A 15,546-nucleotide genomic window follows, 5' to 3' on the forward strand; every position below is an offset into this window, starting at 1 on the left:
ACGCTTGTGCAACTAATTTGTTCTGGCATATGCGTTATTTATTTATTAGTATTATTCTCGCTGTGCTCAATAGAGCCAATTATGAAGTGATCATGATCGAATGTAATTAAAAAAAATAATTGGAAATACGTTCCATGCACAATGGTGCACAAATGTTACAGATTAAACATTATTCATGGGTAGACACTGACGTGAACGTGGATTTGTGTGGCCTCTAATGTAATGAAAGTGTATCGACAACGTGAATGAGAGTATGCTGCTTTTGCAGAAAAAACAACCGCACGGAACTGCAAAGCCCCGACTTAGGCATTGCCGGCGTTCGGCAGTACAGACAAATAAATGTGAAAACGGTTTGAACATAAGTCGCCAGGTGTGCATAGCATACAACTGTCCCGCACCTCCATTAGCATGGTTGGCTACGTTCGGTGCGAAAGAAGTTTAACATACAACAAATAAACACAAAGTATATAATGACTACAGCTGTACGATTTTGGAATTAATAATTTGTCTCATATATTCATTTATCAGGGAAATCCTCACTAGGTCTCCTTTCAAAAGAGACTCCTACTCAGGAGAATCATACATTGACACATTTGGCCAATTCCATATTATTGAGTGACAGGGATATGGGAGGAAGCTGCAGAATCCGCAGAAAACCCACCACGCATACGCATGAATAATGCTCAAACGTCCGCACAGTGGAATCAGGAACACCCTTTGTTGTGCTGCCATTTCCAAACCACTTCGCAGTCCATTGCATTTGGGAATTCCTCAAAGCTCTGCGTGATCCACAAACCCTTGCCTCCAAAATGCTGGATCACAGACATGAGCCACCGCACTTGAATACGTTCAAGTTAATTCACAGATAGACATTAGGGTTGCTCATGTGGGGCAAGGGTTGCTCACAAGTCCCTATGTATGGTGTGGTCAGCATCACGCCTAGCAACCATTGTCACCTGATTTCCAATGTTTACACAACACACCGTGTACTAATTTAAAGCTGAGTCGACCTAGGGGAGGCCCCAAGACCGGTTCAGATATTTGCCGCTCATGTTGTCCGTGGGTGAGGATTGAAGCCAGGTTGTCGGGTTTGTGGGCGCCATTGTGGCGAGATGTTAATTACCTCGCCTGGTATGCAGGAGGTCGTGGGTTCGATCGCGACGCTGATGCCTGTATATTTGGAGTTTGCATGTTCTCCCTGTGGTCGCGTAGATGTTTCTCCAGGTCCTCTGGGTTTTCCCCCTCCACATTTAGAATCAACATGTATTTGGAGTTTTTGGCTGCTATAAATTCCCATGCGATAACCCACTTCGTTGAACTGTCATATAGGGCCAGGTCACCTCTTAAAAATACAGATGTATGTATGTTGAACTTCTTTCGCACCGTACGTAGCCAACCGTGCTAATCGGCGGAGCTATACAGCTCAGTGGGCCTTACCTGGCACAATAAAAAAAGTGTTTATTAATCTAGCTTAGTAGTACCGTAGTGCGGTAACCCACTGCGCTGTCCGTATGCTCCCGACGCACCTCTCCACGAAGATGCCCGCCTGCACGGCGTGCACGATGCTGCGGAAGCGGGGCTTGTCCTCCGGCCGGCGCGCCGTGACGCCCATGCGGCGCGTGAAGGTGGACGCGAGCCAGTCCCGCACCTCGGCCGGCACGGCCTCCGAGCTGATGTCGCCCAGCTCATCCTCCGAGTCGAGCAGCCGTCTGCACGAAGGGCGCGCACGTGCGGCATCGCGAGCGTGACAACCGACGCTCTCGAGGGGTGGTCCCCCGAGCGTCATTACGGGGTCCCACAAAAAGGCCAAAGGGCCCAAAGGGAGTCCCCGCTGCCTTTATCCCCACGCCAGTAACCACCAATGCTTTTCCACGCACATCCCTCATTGGTCTGGCTTCCACCACTGTTGGTGCATTTCCAGGTCTCCCTTGCAAACCAAACGTTTTTGCTCAATGCCATGGGCTTTTACCCAGTGGCATCGCTATTAAGTGCACAGGTGGTAGGAGGTGTGGGTCTATTTTTAAATCCTTTATATCAATTTCACTTGCATGCTTGCTTGCGTGCTTGCTTGCTTACGACCGTGCAAATCTTTCGGTCGTTTTTTAACCCACTTCCCGTGATCCAATCGAGCTGACATTTTGTACACAGACTCGTTGTGCGTGACAATTAATTTTCGTGAAAACAATTCAAAAATGTTACATTGTTTAGGGAATTTTTTTTAAAATATTTATTTACCAATTGCTTAATGGTGGCAGACAATCATCTGACCAATAGGTGGCAGCCATCTCAAAACAGAGGACGAGAGGACTCTAGCCGCCACGCATATAAAGGATTTATAGTGAAAAACTTTGTTTTTACGGGTTAATTTTTTCAGTGTTACTTTTTATTAAGACGTTTAGGCACGTTAATGTACGTATATGCATACGAACATTAACTTTATTTACCACCAAGCGGAAGCATGCGGGCTGCACGAGCTCGGGTGCCTGGTTACGAAGAGCGGGGGAAATTGGACTAGGGACCCCATGTGATTATTTGCACCAGGGAAGGGCATTTGCCATCTACACTCCACCACTGCCTCCACTTGGTTGTGAATGAAATTCACAATATTTATAAATCTTCTCTGTACAATTTATCTTTGCGGGCGGTTTGTTTTATTTTGCGAGTGGTTGGAATTACATTTTCTCAGTCGGTGTTAGTCGCTGAGGTTCGTGACGCGTTCCTTTTCATTCCTGTTTCTCTGTGCCCCCCTATGCCGTTCCCGTTCTGCTGTGAAGTGCACTGATGCCCACTTTATTGAGGGTGACATTGGCACGTACAATAAAAATTGATTGATTGATCGACACTATCGTCTTGCACTAAAGCAATACGGAAAATTGGCCTCTGACCAGCGCTCACTGCAAAGTGAGCAAGTGAGACTTTTATGACCGATGTCGAGGGCCCTCAGTCCCACAGCAGAGGAGAACCACTCACATATATTAATCGGCAATGTAAAAATAATATTGATAATAACAAAAAATTATGGCCTTTATGTACTTAAGAAAGCCTCACAGAGTCTAATGGGTCTTTTTCGGGAGTTTCTTGCATTGGGATGTTAAGAAAATTGAGGCCTCCCCAAGCGATGTCAGTCATTGGGGTTGTTCGACCATATTTCACTACACTGGTCAGTAAAGGTGGCTAATGTGGGGGCGGGGGTGGGGGCACAGTACTGACTGGTGTATCGCCCTTCATTGATCTGAGCCATGGCAAAGGAAATTGAGCTCAGATCGCTGGCTTAATAACGCAGAGCGTGAATCACTGTGCGGCCACTCCATTTCCTTACCTCTCTACGTCTTCGTAAAGTCACAAGATTACAAAAAAGACTTACGTAATGTGAACTTAGGGTGTGCGCAGTAGTGATAGAAATGTCGGTACACTCTGTATGCTGCTGGTCGATGCTGTCCCCTTACACGACGTATGTCCACACACACGCACACGTGTCCTTGACTTCAGCCCTGCCTAACCCGCGTGGCCTGTATTGATTAAGTGCTACAACAGAGAGTTGATGCTCAAGTCAAAAAAACAAATATTGTTACCAAAGCAACTCGTGCTCTGTTTGTCTGTGTTACGGGGAAGGCAGCTGCGTGTGGCGTGAGCTACTGCCGCCGCGCTGCAAGGAGAACGGCGGAGAGGTTACTGCGTTCACACCTTCTCTAAATTATTTGCCCAAAGACGCATGTCACGGTGACTTGCCCTGTACATGAAACACATTTTGTTGTTACGTGCGCATGCGCATTGTAACGCATGGGCAGACATCGTCTGCGGAGTATACCTTCGTGTTGATTTGAAGCTTTCGCGACTGCGGGAATCTAGACTCTATGGTTCTTTTGGTAAAGTCACGTAGATAGAAGAAGAAAAAATAATAAAAGAACACGACGTTTCGGTCGCAACACAAAGCGTCCGTCATCAGGTAGAACCAACACCTCGGCGGTGGCGGATCATTGTTTCAACGCCCACATGACATTATGTTGCCCGAGACCAACGTGCTCTGCAAACCCTCGGGCTACCATCAGAGATTTGTTCACGAAGCCATCCAGATATACAAACACAGACAAAGCTTTAATCGAGAAGATGGATTCAGATTGAGCAATCATTGGAAGGACGTGATAAGCCACGTCAAGTTTTAACTGCTGTAATTCTCACTCTTAAACCCATGCTGTTTTCTGCTCATTGATATGCTAATTTCTCTAGCCCCCACCAGTCCCTGCACGGCACAAACCCTCCCCCCTCTCCCCCGTGAATCTCCTGCAGCCACGACTCTACAAAGCACCAACCCCGCCTTCACCCCCTCCCGTGCCTATATAAAGCCACAACAGCAGATCATTCTTTCTCACCTGACGACAGACGCTTGTGTTGCGACCGAAACGTCGTGACTTTACCGAAAGAACCAGAGAGTCTACCTTCGTGTGTATGCCAACAGTGATCATCCTATGGACAACCCGGCCTGCACCATGGGAATGTGGAATTTCCACCGCTGGCTTAGGATTGCCGATGTGGACAGAGAGTGCCATCCGAATGCTCGTTTGAGGATGACACTTTGACTCTGATATTCCCAAATCATAACTCATTCAGCATGCCTATTCATTCTGCGTGCTTGCGTCCATTATTCAAGCTGATGCAGACAGGATGCGTGGTTGATGCGTGTATGGTTATGTCTCAGTGTGCACGTGTTGATGTGCTCGGTTGTGCATGTTGACGTCCGTGTGCGTGTTGACACGTCGGTACGTGTGCGTCGATGTGTGGATGCGCATGTGCTGGGTTCTGCGTACCGACGTATCGGTGTGCGCGTGCTGCTGCGTGTGTGCTGCTGCGTGTGCGCGTGCTGCTGCGTGAGTGTGTGCTGCTGCGTGTGTGTGCTGCTGCGTGTGTGCTGCTGCGTGTGTGCTGCTGCGTGTGTGTGTGCTGCTGCGTGTGTGTGTGCTGCTGCGTGTGTGTGTGCTGCTGCGTGTGTGTGTGCTGCTGCGTGAGTGTGTGCTGCTGCGTGTGTGTGTGCTGCTGCGTGTGTGTGTGCTGCTGCGTGTGTGTGTTGCTGCTGCGTGTGTGTGTGTTGCTGCTGCGTGTGTGTGTGTTGCTGCGTGCGTGTGTGCTGCTGCGTGTGTGTGTGCTGCTGCGTGAGTGTGTGCTGCTGCGTGTGTGTGTGCTGCTGCGTGTGTGTGTGCTGCTGCGTGAGTGTGTGCTGCTGCGTGTGTGTGTGCTGCTGCGTGAGTGTGTGCTGCTGCGTGAGTGTGTGTGCTGCTGCGTGTGTGTGTGCTGCTGCGTGTATGTGTTGCTGCTGCGTGTGTGTGTGCTGCTGCGTGAGTGTGTGCTGCTGCGTGTGTGTGTGCTGCTGCGTGTATGTGTTGCTGCTGCGTGTGTGTGTGCTGCTGCGTGTGTGTGTGCTGCTGCGTGTGTGTGTGCTGCTGCGTGTATGTGTTGCTGCTGCGTGTGTGTGTGCTGCTGCGTGTGTGTGTTGCTGCTGCGTGAGTGTGTGCTGCTGCGTGAGTGTGTGCTGCTGCGTGAGTGTGTGTGCTGCTGCGTGAGTGTGTTGCTGCTGCGTGAGTGTGTGCTGCTGCGTGAGTGTGTTGCTGCTGCGTGTGTGTGTGCTGCTGCGTGAGTGTGTTGCTGCTGCGTGAGTGTGTTGCTGCTGCGTGAGTGTGTTGCTGCTGCGTGTGTGTGTGCTGCTGCGTGAGTGTGTTGCTGCTGCGTGAGTGTGTTGCTGCTGCGTGAGTGTGTTGCTGCTGCGTGAGTGTGTGCTGCTGCGTGAGTGTGTGTGCTGCTGCGTGAGTGTGTTGCTGCTGCGTGAGTGTGTGCTGCTGCGTGAGTGTGTTGCTGCTGCGTGTGTGTGTGCTGCTGCGTGTGTGTGTGTTGCGGCGTGAGTGTGTTGCTGCTGCGTGAGTGTGTTGCTGCTGCGTGAGTGTGTTGCTGCTGCGTGTGTGTGTTGCTGCTGCGTGAGTGTGTTGCTGCTGCGTGAGTGTGTTGCTGCTGCGTGTGTGTGTGTTGCTGCGTGAGTGTGTGTTGCGTGCGTGAGTGTGTTGCTGGCTGCGTGAGTGTGTTGCTGCTGCGTGTGTGTGTGTTGCTGCGTGAGTGTGTGTTGCTGCGTGTGTGTGTTGCTGCTGCGTGTGTGTGTTGCTGCCTGCGTGAGTGTGTTGCTGCTGCGTGAGTGTGTTGCTGCTAGCGTGTGTGTGTGCTGCTGCGTGTGTGTGTGTTGCTGCGTGAGTGTGTTGCTGCTGCGTGAGTGTGTTGCTGCTGCGTGTGTGTGTTTGCTGCGTGTGTGTGTTGCTGCTGAGTGTGTTGCTGCTGCGTGAGTGTGTTGCTGCTGCGTGTGTGTGTGCTGCTGCGTGAGTGTGTGTGCTGCTGCGTGAGTGTGTTGCTGCTGCGTGTGTGTGTTGCTGCTGCGTGTATGTGTTGCTGCTGCGTGTGTGTGTTGCTGCTGCGTGTGTGTGTTGCTGCTGCGTGTGTGTGTTGCTGCTGCGTGAGTGTGTGTTGCTGCTGCGTGTGTGTGTTGCTGCTGCGTGTGTGTGTTGCTGCTGCGTGTGTGTGTTGCTGCTGCGTGAGTGTGTTGCTGCTGCGTGTATGTGTTGCTGCTGCGTGTGTGTGTTGCTGCTGCGTGTGTGTGTTGCTGCTGCGTGTGTGTGTTGCTGCTGCGTGTGTGTGTGCTGCTGCGTGTGTGTGTGCTGCTGCGTGTGTGTGTTGCTGCTGCGTGTGTGTGTTGCTGCTGCGTGTGTGTGTTGCTGCTGCGTGTGTGTGTGCTGCTGCGTGTGGTGTTGCTGCTGCGTGTGGTGTTGTCTGCTGCGTGAAGTGTTGTGCTGCTGCGTGTGTGTGTGCTGCTGCGTGTGTGTGTTGCTGCTGCGTGGTGTGTTGCTGCTGCGTGATGTGTGTTGCTGCTGCGTGAGTGTGTTGCTGCTGCGTGTAGTGTGTTGCTGCTGCGTGTGGGTGTGCTGCTGCGTGTGTGTTGCCTGCTGCGTGAGGTGTGTTGCTGCTGCGTGAGTGTGTTGCTGCTGCGTGTGTGTGTTGCTGCTGCGTGTGTGTTGCTGCTGCGTGAGTGTGTTGCTGCTGCGTAGTGTGTTGCTGCTGCGTGATGTGTGTGCTGCTGCGTGTGTGTTGCTGCTGCGTGTGTGTGTTGCTGCTGCGTGAGTGTGCTGCTGCTGCGTGTGTGTGTGCTGCTGCGTGTGTGTGTTGCTGCTGCGTGTGTGTGTGCTGCTGCGTGTGTGTTGCTGCTGCGTGTGTGTGTTGCTGCTGCGTGAGTGTGCTGCTGCTGCGTGTGTGTGTGCTGCTGCGTGTGTGTGTTGCTGCTGCGTGTGTGTGTGCTGCTGCGTGAGTGTGTTGCTGCTGCGTGTGTGTGTGCTGCTGCGTGTGTGTGTTGCTGCTGCGTGAGTGTGTTGCTGCTGCGTGAGTGTGTTGCTGCTGCGTGTGTGTGTTGCTGCTGCGTGAGTGTGTTGCTGCTGCGTGTGTGTGTGCTGCTGCGTGAGTGTGTGCTGCTGCGTGTGTGTGTGCTGCTGCGTGAGTGTGTGCTGCTGCGTGAGTGTGTTGCTGCTGCGTGTGTGTGTTGCTGCTGCGTGAGTGTGTTGCTGCTGCGTGTGTGTGTGCTGCTGCGTGAGTGTGTTGCTGCTGCGTGTGTGTGTGCTGCTGCGTGAGTGTGTTGCTGCTGCGTGAGTGTGTTGCTGCTGCGTGTGTGTGTGCTGCTGCGTGTGTGTGTTGCTGCTGCGTGTGTGTTGCTGCTGCGTGTGTGTGTGCTGCTGCGTGTGTGTGTGCTGCTGCGTGAGTGTGTTGCTGCTGCGTGAGTGTGTTGCTGCTGCGTGTGTGTTGCTGCTGCGTGAGTGTGTGTGCTGCTGCGTGTGTGTTGCTGCTGCGTGTGTGTGTGCTGCTGCGTGTGTGTGTTGCTGCTGCGTGAGTGTGTTGCTGCTGCGTGTGTGTGTGCTGCTGCGTGTGTGTTGCTGCTGCGTGAGTGTGTTGCTGCTGCGTGAGTGTGTTGCTGCTGCGTGTGTGTTGCTGCTGCGTGAGTGTGTGTGCTGCTGCGTGTGTGTTGCTGCTGCGTGAGTGTGTTGCTGCTGCGTGTGTGTTGCTGCTGCGTGAGTGTGTGTGCTGCTGCGTGTGTGTTGCTGCTGCGTGAGTGTGTGTGCTGCTGCGTGTGTGTGTGCTGCTGCGTGTGTGTGTTGCTGCTGCGTGTGTGTGTGCTGCTGCGTGTGTGTGTGCTGCTGCGTGTGTGTGTTGCTGCTGCGTGTGTGTTGCTGCTGCGTGAGTGTGTGTGTGCTGCTGCGTGTGTGCTGCTGCGTGTGTGTGTTGCTGCTGCGTGAGTGTGTGCTGCTGCGTGTGTGTGTGCTGCTGCGTGTGTGTGTTGCTGCTGCGTGAGTGTGTTGCTGCTGCGTGGTGTGTGCTGCTGCGTGTGTGTGTGCTGCTGCGTGTGTGTGTGCTGCTGCGTGTGTGTGTGCTGCTGCGTGTGTGTGTGCTGCTGCGTGTGTGTGTTGCTGCTGCGTGAGTGTGTGCTGCTGCGTGTGTGTGTGCTGCTGCGTGAGTGTGTGCTGCTGCGTGTGTGTGTGCTGCTGCGTGTGTGTGTGCTGCTGCGTGAGTGTGTTGCTGCTGCGTGAGTGTGTTGCTGCTGCGTGTGTGTGCTGCTGCGTGAGTGTGTGCTGCTGCGTGTGTGTGTGCTGCTGCGTGTGTGTGTGCTGCTGCGTGTGTGTGTGCTGCTGCGTGTGTGTGTGCTGCTGCGTGAGTGTGTGCTGCTGCGTGTGTGTGTTGCTGCTGCGTGAGTGTGTTGCTGCTGCGTGTGTGTGTTGCTGCTGCGTGTGTGTGTGCTGCTGCGTGGTGTGTGTGCTGCTGCGTGTGTGTGTGCTGCTGCGTGTGTGTGTTGGCTGCTGCGTGTGTGTGTTGCTGCTGCGTGAGTGTGTTGCTGCTGCGTGTGTGTGTGCTGCTGCGTGTGTGTGTTGCTGCTGCGTGTGTGTTGCTGCTGCGTGTGTGTGTGCTGCTGCGTGTGTGTGTTGCTGCTGCGTGTGTGTGTGCTGCTGCGTGTGTGTGTTGCTGCTGCGTGAGTGTGTTGCTGCTGCGTGTGTGTGTGCTGCTGCGTGTATGTGTTGCTGCTGCGTGAGTGTGTTGCTGCTGCGTGTGTGCTGCTGCTGCGTGTGTGCTGCTGCGTGTATGTGTTGCTGCTGCGTGAGTGTGTTGCTGCTGCGTGTGTGTGTGCTGCTGCTGCGTGTATGTGTTGCTGCTGCGTGAGTGTGTTGCTGCTGCGTGTGTGTGTTGCTGCTGCGTGTGTGTGTGCTGCTGCGTGAGTGTGTGTTGCTGCGTGTGTGTGTGCTGCTGCGTGTGTGTGTTGCTGCTGCGTGTGTGTGTGCTGCTGCTGCGTGTATGTGTTGCTGCTGCGTGAGTGTGTTGCTGCTGCGTGTGTGTTGCTGCTGCGTGTGTGTGTGCTGCTGCGTGAGTGTGTGTTGCTGCGTGTGTGTGTTGCTGCTGCGTGTGTGTGTGCTGCTGCGTGAGTGTGTGCTGCTGCGTGTGTGTGTTGCTGCTGCGTGTGTGTGTGCTGCTGCTGCGTGTATGTGTTGCTGCTGCGTGAGTGTGTTGCTGCTGCGTGTGTGTGTTGCTGCTGCGTGTGTGTGTGCTGCTGCGTGAGTGTGTTGCTGCTGCGTGTGTGTGTTGCTGCTGCGTGAGTGTGTTGCTGCTGCGTGAGTGTGTGTTGCTGTGTGTGTGTGTGCTGCTGCGTGAGTGTGTTGCTGCTGCGTGTGTGTGTTGCTGCTGCGTGTGTGTGTGCTGCTGCGTGTGTGTGTTGCTGCTGCGTGTGTGTTGCTGCTGCGTGTGTGTGTGCTGCGTGTGTGTGCTGCTGCGTGTGTGTGCTGCTGCGTGTGTGTGCTGCTGCGTGTGTGTGCTGCTGCTGCGTGTGTGTGCTGCTGCGTGAGTGTGTGTGCTGCTGCGTGTGTGTGTTGCTGCTGCGTGAGTGTGTGTGCTGCTGCGTGTGTGTGTTGCTGCTGCGTGAGTGTGTGTTGCTGCTGCGTGAGTGTGTGTGCTGCTGCGTGAGTGTGCTGCTGCTGCGTGTGTGTGTGCTGCTGCGTGTGTGTTGCTGCTGCGTGTGTGTGTGCTGCTGCGTGTGTGTTGCTGCTGCGTGTGTGTGCTGCTGCTGCGTGTGTGTGTGCTGCTGCGTGTGTGTTGCTGCTGCGTGTGTGTGTGCTGCTGCGTGTGTGTTGCTGCTGCGTGTGTGTTGCTGCTGCGTGTGTGTGTGCTGCTGCGTGTGTGTTGCTGCTGCGTGTGTGTGCTGCTGCGTGTGTGTGCTGCTGCGTGTGTGTTGCTGCTGCGTGTGTGTTGCTGCTGCGTGTGTGTGTGCTGCTGCGTGTGTGTTGCTGCTGCGTGAGTGTGTGCTGCTGCGTGAGTGTGTTGCTGCTGCGTGTGTGTTGCTGATGCGTGAGTGTGTTGCTGCTGCGTGTGTGTGTGCTGCTGCGTGAGTGTGTTGCTGCTGCGTGTGTGTGTGCTGCTGCGTGTGTGTGTGCTGCTGCGTGAGTGTGTTGCTGCTGCGTGAGTGTGTGCTGCTGCGTGAGTGTGTTGCTGCTGCGTGTGTGTTGCTGCTGCGTGAGTGTGTTGCTGCTGCGTGTGTGTGTGCTGCTGCGTGAGTGTGTTGCTGCTGCGTGTGTGTGTGCTGCTGCGTGAGTGTGTTGCTGCTGCGTGTGTGTTGCTGCTGCGTGAGTGTGTTGCTGCTGCGTGTGTGTGTGCTGCTGCGTGTGTGCTGCTGCGTGTGTGTGTTGCTGCTGCGTGAGTGTGTGCTGCTGCGTGTGTGTGTTGCTGCTGCGTGAGTGTGTTGCTGCTGCGTGTGTGTGTGCTGCTGCGTGTGTGTGTTGCTGCTGCGTGTGTGTGTTGCTGCTGCGTGTGTGTGTGCTGCTGCGTGAGTGTGTTGCTGCTGCGTGAGTGTGTTGCTGCTGCGTGAGTGTGTTGCTGCTGCGTGTGTGTGTTGCTGCTGCGTGTGTGTGTTGCTGCTGCGTGTATGTGTTGCTGCTGCGTGTGTGTGTGCTGCTGCGTGAGTGTGTGCTGCTGCGTGTGTGTGTGCTGCTGCGTGTATGTGTTGCTGCTGCGTGTGTGTGTTGCTGCTGCGTGTATGTGTTGCTGCTGCGTGTGTGTGTGCTGCTGCGTGAGTGTGTGCTGCTGCGTGTGTGTGTGCTGCTGCGTGTGTGTGTTGCTGCTGCGTGAGTGTGTTGCTGCTGCGTGTGTGTGTGCTGCTGCGTGTGTGCTGCTGCGTGTGTGTGTTGCTGCTGCGTGTGTGTGTGCTGCTGCGTGTGTGTGTTGCTGCTGCGTGAGTGTGTTGCTGCTGCGTGAGTGTGTTGCTGCTGCGTGTGTGTGTGCTGCTGCGTGTGTGTGTGCTGCTGCGTGTGTGTTGCTGCTGCGTGTGTGTGTGCTGCTGCGTGAGTGTGTTGCTGCTGCGTGTGTGTGTGCTGCTGCGTGAGTGTGTGCTGCTGCGTGTGTGTGCTGCTGCGTGTGTGTGTGCTGCTGCGTGTGTGTGTGCTGCTGCGTGTGTGTGTGCTGCTGCGTGAGTGTGTGCTGCAGCGTGAGTGTGTGCTGCTGCGTGTGTGCTGCTGCGTGTGTGTGTGCTGCTGCGTGAGTGTGTGCTACTGCGTGAGTGTGTGTGCTGCTGCGTGAGTGTGTGCTGCTGCGTGTGTGTGTGCTGCTGCGTGAGTATGTGCTGCTGCGTGAGTGTGTGCTGCAGCGTGAGTGTGTGCTGCTGCGTGAGTGTGTGCTGCGTGAGTGTGTGCTGCTGCGTGTGTGTGTGCTGCTGCGTGAGTGTGTGCTGCTGCGTGTGTGTGTGCTGCTGCGTGTGCGCTGCTGCGTGTGTGTGTGCTGCTGCGTGTGTTGCTGCTGCGTGAGTGTGCGCTGCTGCGTGTGTGCTGCTGCGTGAGTGTGTGCTGCTGCGTGAGTGTGCGCTGCTGCGTGTGTGCTGCTGCGTGTGTGTGTGCTGCTGCGTGTGTTGCTGCTGCGTGAGTATGCGCTGCTGCGTGTGTGTGTGCTGCTGCGTGAGTGTGTGCTGCTGCGTGTGTGTGTGCTGCTGCGTGAGTGTGCGCTGCTACGTGTGTGCTGCTGCGTGTGTGTGTGCTGCAGCGTGTGTGCTGCTGCGTGAGTGTGTGCTGCAGCGTGTGTGCTGCTGCGTGAGTGTGTGCTGCTGCGTGAGTGTGTGCTGCTGCGTGAGTGTGCGCTGCTGCGTGTGTGCTGCTGCGTGTGTGTGTGCTGCTGCGTGTGTTGCTGCTGCGTGAGTGTGTGCTGCTGCGTGTGTGCTGCTGCGTGTGTGCTGCTGCGTGTGTGTGTGCTGCTGCGTGTGTGTGTGCTGCTGCGTGTGTGTGTGCTGCTGCGTGTGTGTGTGCTGCTGCGTGAGTGTGTGCTGCTGCGTGTGTGTGTGCTGCTGCGTGAGTGTGTGCTGCTGCGTGTGTGTGTTGCTGCTGCGTGAGTGTGTTGCTGCTGCGTGTGTGTGTGCTGCTGCGTGTGTGTGTGCTGCTGCGTGTGTGTGTGCTGCTGCGTGTATGTGTTGCTGCTGCGTGAGTGTGTTGCTGCTGCGTGTGTGTGTGCTGCTGCGTGAGTGTGTTGCTGCTGCGTGTGTGTGTGCTGCTGCGTGAGTGTGTGCTGCTGCGTGTGTGTTGCTGCTGCGTGTGTGTGCTGCTGCGTGTGTGTGTGCTGCTGCGTGTGTGTGTGCTGCTGCGTGTGTGTGCTGCTGCGTGAGTGTGTGCTGCAGCGTGTGTGTGTGCTGCTGCGTGTGTGTGTGCTGCGTGTGTGTGTGCTGCTGCGTGTGTGTGTGCTGCTGCGTGTGTGTGTGCTGCTGCGTGTGTGTGCTGCTGCGTGAGTGTGTGCTGTTGCGTGTGTGTGTGCTGCTGCGTGTGTGTGTGCTGCTGCGTGAGTGTGTGCTGCTGTGTGTGTGTGCTGCTGCGTGAGTGTGTGCTGCTGCGTGTGTGTGCTGCTGCGTGAGTGTGTGCTGCAGCGTGTGTGTGTGCTGCTGCGTGTGTGCTGCGTGTGTGTGTGCTGCTGCGTGTGTGTGTGCTGCTGCGTGTGTGTGTGCTGCTGCGTGTGTGTGCTGCTGCGTGAGTGTGTGCTGTTGCGTGTGTGTGTGCTGCTGCGTGTGTGTGTGCTGCTGCGTGTGTGTGTGCTGCTGCGTGAGTGTGTGCTGCTGCGTGAGTGTGTGCTGCTGCGTGTGTGTGTGCTGCGCGTGAGTGTGTGCTGCAGCATGTGTGTGTGCTGCTGCGTGAGTGTGTGCGCGTGGATGTATTGACGCGCGAGTGTTGCCGTGGGGCACCTGGTCTCGTCTATGTAGAGAGCTTCGAGCACAGAGGCCGCGTACTCGATGTTCCTGCGGAGTTCGGCCACGGGCAGCTCGCCCTTCTCCAGCTGTTTCACCAGGCAGCGGAGCCTGGGCACACGCAGAGGACGGGACCGAGGGAGACGAGAGTTCATACACAAATAAAGAGCCTCCGTATAGCCTGGACACAGACTTTTGGGACAAGTGCTGTTAGCGAGCAGCACCTATGAAGGCCGGCACGTGGCACACAAGGGTCGCCAGCAGTATGCCCGGCCTCCTTTGTCTCTCGAGTGGCGATGTTTACGCATCGCACGATGTCCTCATTTGTGGCAGGGTTTGGCTCTATGACCGTTTTAGCGGGTCAACGTGTCTGTGTTTGTGGAGTGGAGGGGTTGATGAGTTAGGAGGGATTTGAGTTTCGGCATCACTCCTGTGCATGTGCAATGAATATAGTTTCTTATACAAATGAAATGAACGTATGGATGTGCGCGCTCAACGGTAAAACATGTGCATTGTGGGCATTTGGCCGGGAAGGTTACAATTCATACAGCATCCCGCCCACCCACACCAAACTTTAAAGTTCAATCAAAACGTCGACACAGGAAAATGAACGGCTATTGAGAGGACTAATGAAACAATTATGCATGTCGCTTGTTCTTCAGCACTAACTCAGGAGCTGAATTAATGAATTCGCCATTCTGCAGTGACACATTTGAAGAATGGCTTCCGTTGAGATGGGCTTTAATGTACAGATCACACAAAAAAGATGTTTATAAAAAAAAAGCATTGGGAAATTAGTACAATCTCTCATCCCCTGAATCACTTGGAGATATCCAATATGAACTTAAGGTGTTAAATTAATAAGGCATGCAAACTGAATAGATTATTGGACACGGAATGACGCGGATGACAGGGTAATATGAATTGCATTAATGCAGTCGACACACGCATAACCAACACACAGCCACGCGCTGTGTTGCTTCACAACTCGCACACGAACCCTGCTTCAGATCAGTGGAGACTCGACCAACGACTTATGACCAAAGGAGAGACGTAGCAGACCTGCAGGGACCGATAGGCAGCGCTGCAGACACTGAACACCACACAGCCCAGTGACCGGTTGAGTAAAATACCTCAAGTGAAAATGTCTCCTTGCGAATAATTAAATAGGAAACTAATGCAAAGCTTCATCGACGTTTTCTTGGTTCTTTCGGTAAAGTCACGTAGAAGGGAAATAATAAAATAATAAAAAATAAAACATAATAAAATAATTCTCACGACGTTTCGGCCACAACGCAAGCAGCCGTCCTCATTCAGACGCTGTCTTTCCGACAGCCCTGTTCTTCGCCTGATTACGGCTGCTTGCGTTGTGGCGAAACCTCGTGAGAATTATTTTATTATGTTTTATTTTTATTATTTTATTATTTCCCTTCTACGTGAATTTACCGAAAGAACCAAGAAGATGAATCCCTGCAGTCACGAAAGCTTTAAATCGAAATTTCATCGACGTTCTTTTATGCCGCCGACAACAGAATTACGTGCCATTACTGATTCTGAATGAAACAATATAACCCTCCAATTTGCTATAAATTTGGTGGCAATTGCTACACAGTGCTCGTACAACAATAACCATAACGATTTACAGCCCTTTGGCAATCCACTGCTGGATGTAAGCTTTACCACACTGTGCTGGTCATGCTATTTTATGTTGCCATACCATGCGGGTCAATGCAGGTTCGTCAAGGCGGGAGGGGGGGCTCCCAACACTGTTTCAGACATCACTTGCCCCTGATCTCAGTTGTGGCCAGCAAACCAAACGCACTCCACTGCACAAGAACATTAAATGAAGGTGGCCTTCACAGCTAATCAGTTACATTTTCAATTGGAATATTCAACAGCAATCATCGACCCCTGCTGCAAAACACATTGGCAGGACCCTCCTGAAAAGAGGTGTGAGACTCAGTGAGGCTTTTCTGGGTGGGTAAAAAACAAACGTGATTGAAGAAAAGAAGGGGAAAACATTTAAAATTGGTTGTAAAAAGACAAAGTACAAATACAAAGTACAGTATTAGATGCTAGTTTATAGATTAACTTACTTTAAATCATCACTTTAACTCGATCACTTTCTCACAGTCGTGCAGAGTTCCAGATGCGATTCGTGGATCGGAAGTTTGTGAATAGCGAGGGAACACTGGAAGGTAAAAGCAGCTCATCACAGGAAGGACTCGAGTCCAAATTCCTGGCTCACATTACGCAGCACTTTCTCTAAAACACCAGCTGGG

At 53.7% G+C, this 15,546-nt stretch overlaps 1 protein-coding gene across 6 annotated transcripts in view; it reads right to left on the reverse strand.

Annotated features, from left to right (window-relative positions):
• The window catches only part of LOC133345236 (dual specificity calcium/calmodulin-dependent 3',5'-cyclic nucleotide phosphodiesterase 1A-like), a 158,297-nt gene that overhangs the window by 35,019 nt on the left and 107,732 nt on the right, over positions 1-15,546 (reverse strand). For all 6 annotated transcript variants that reach the window (XM_061555818.1, XM_061555820.1, XM_061555819.1 and 3 more), the window contains 2 exons: positions 13,262-13,375; positions 1,527-1,709 (listed from right to left, as the gene is read on the reverse strand). In XM_061555818.1, the coding sequence (XP_061411802.1) occupies positions 1,527-1,709; positions 13,262-13,375 (297 nt within the window). The remainder of the gene's footprint in view (positions 1-1,526; positions 1,710-13,261; positions 13,376-15,546) is intronic.

The sequence above is a fragment of the Lethenteron reissneri genome, chromosome 21, assembly GCF_015708825.2.
Source record: "Lethenteron reissneri isolate LAM-NWPU_2019-01 chromosome 21, ASM1570882v1, whole genome shotgun sequence".
In the NCBI taxonomy this organism is placed as follows: Eukaryota; Metazoa; Chordata; class Hyperoartia; order Petromyzontiformes; family Petromyzontidae; genus Lethenteron; species Lethenteron reissneri.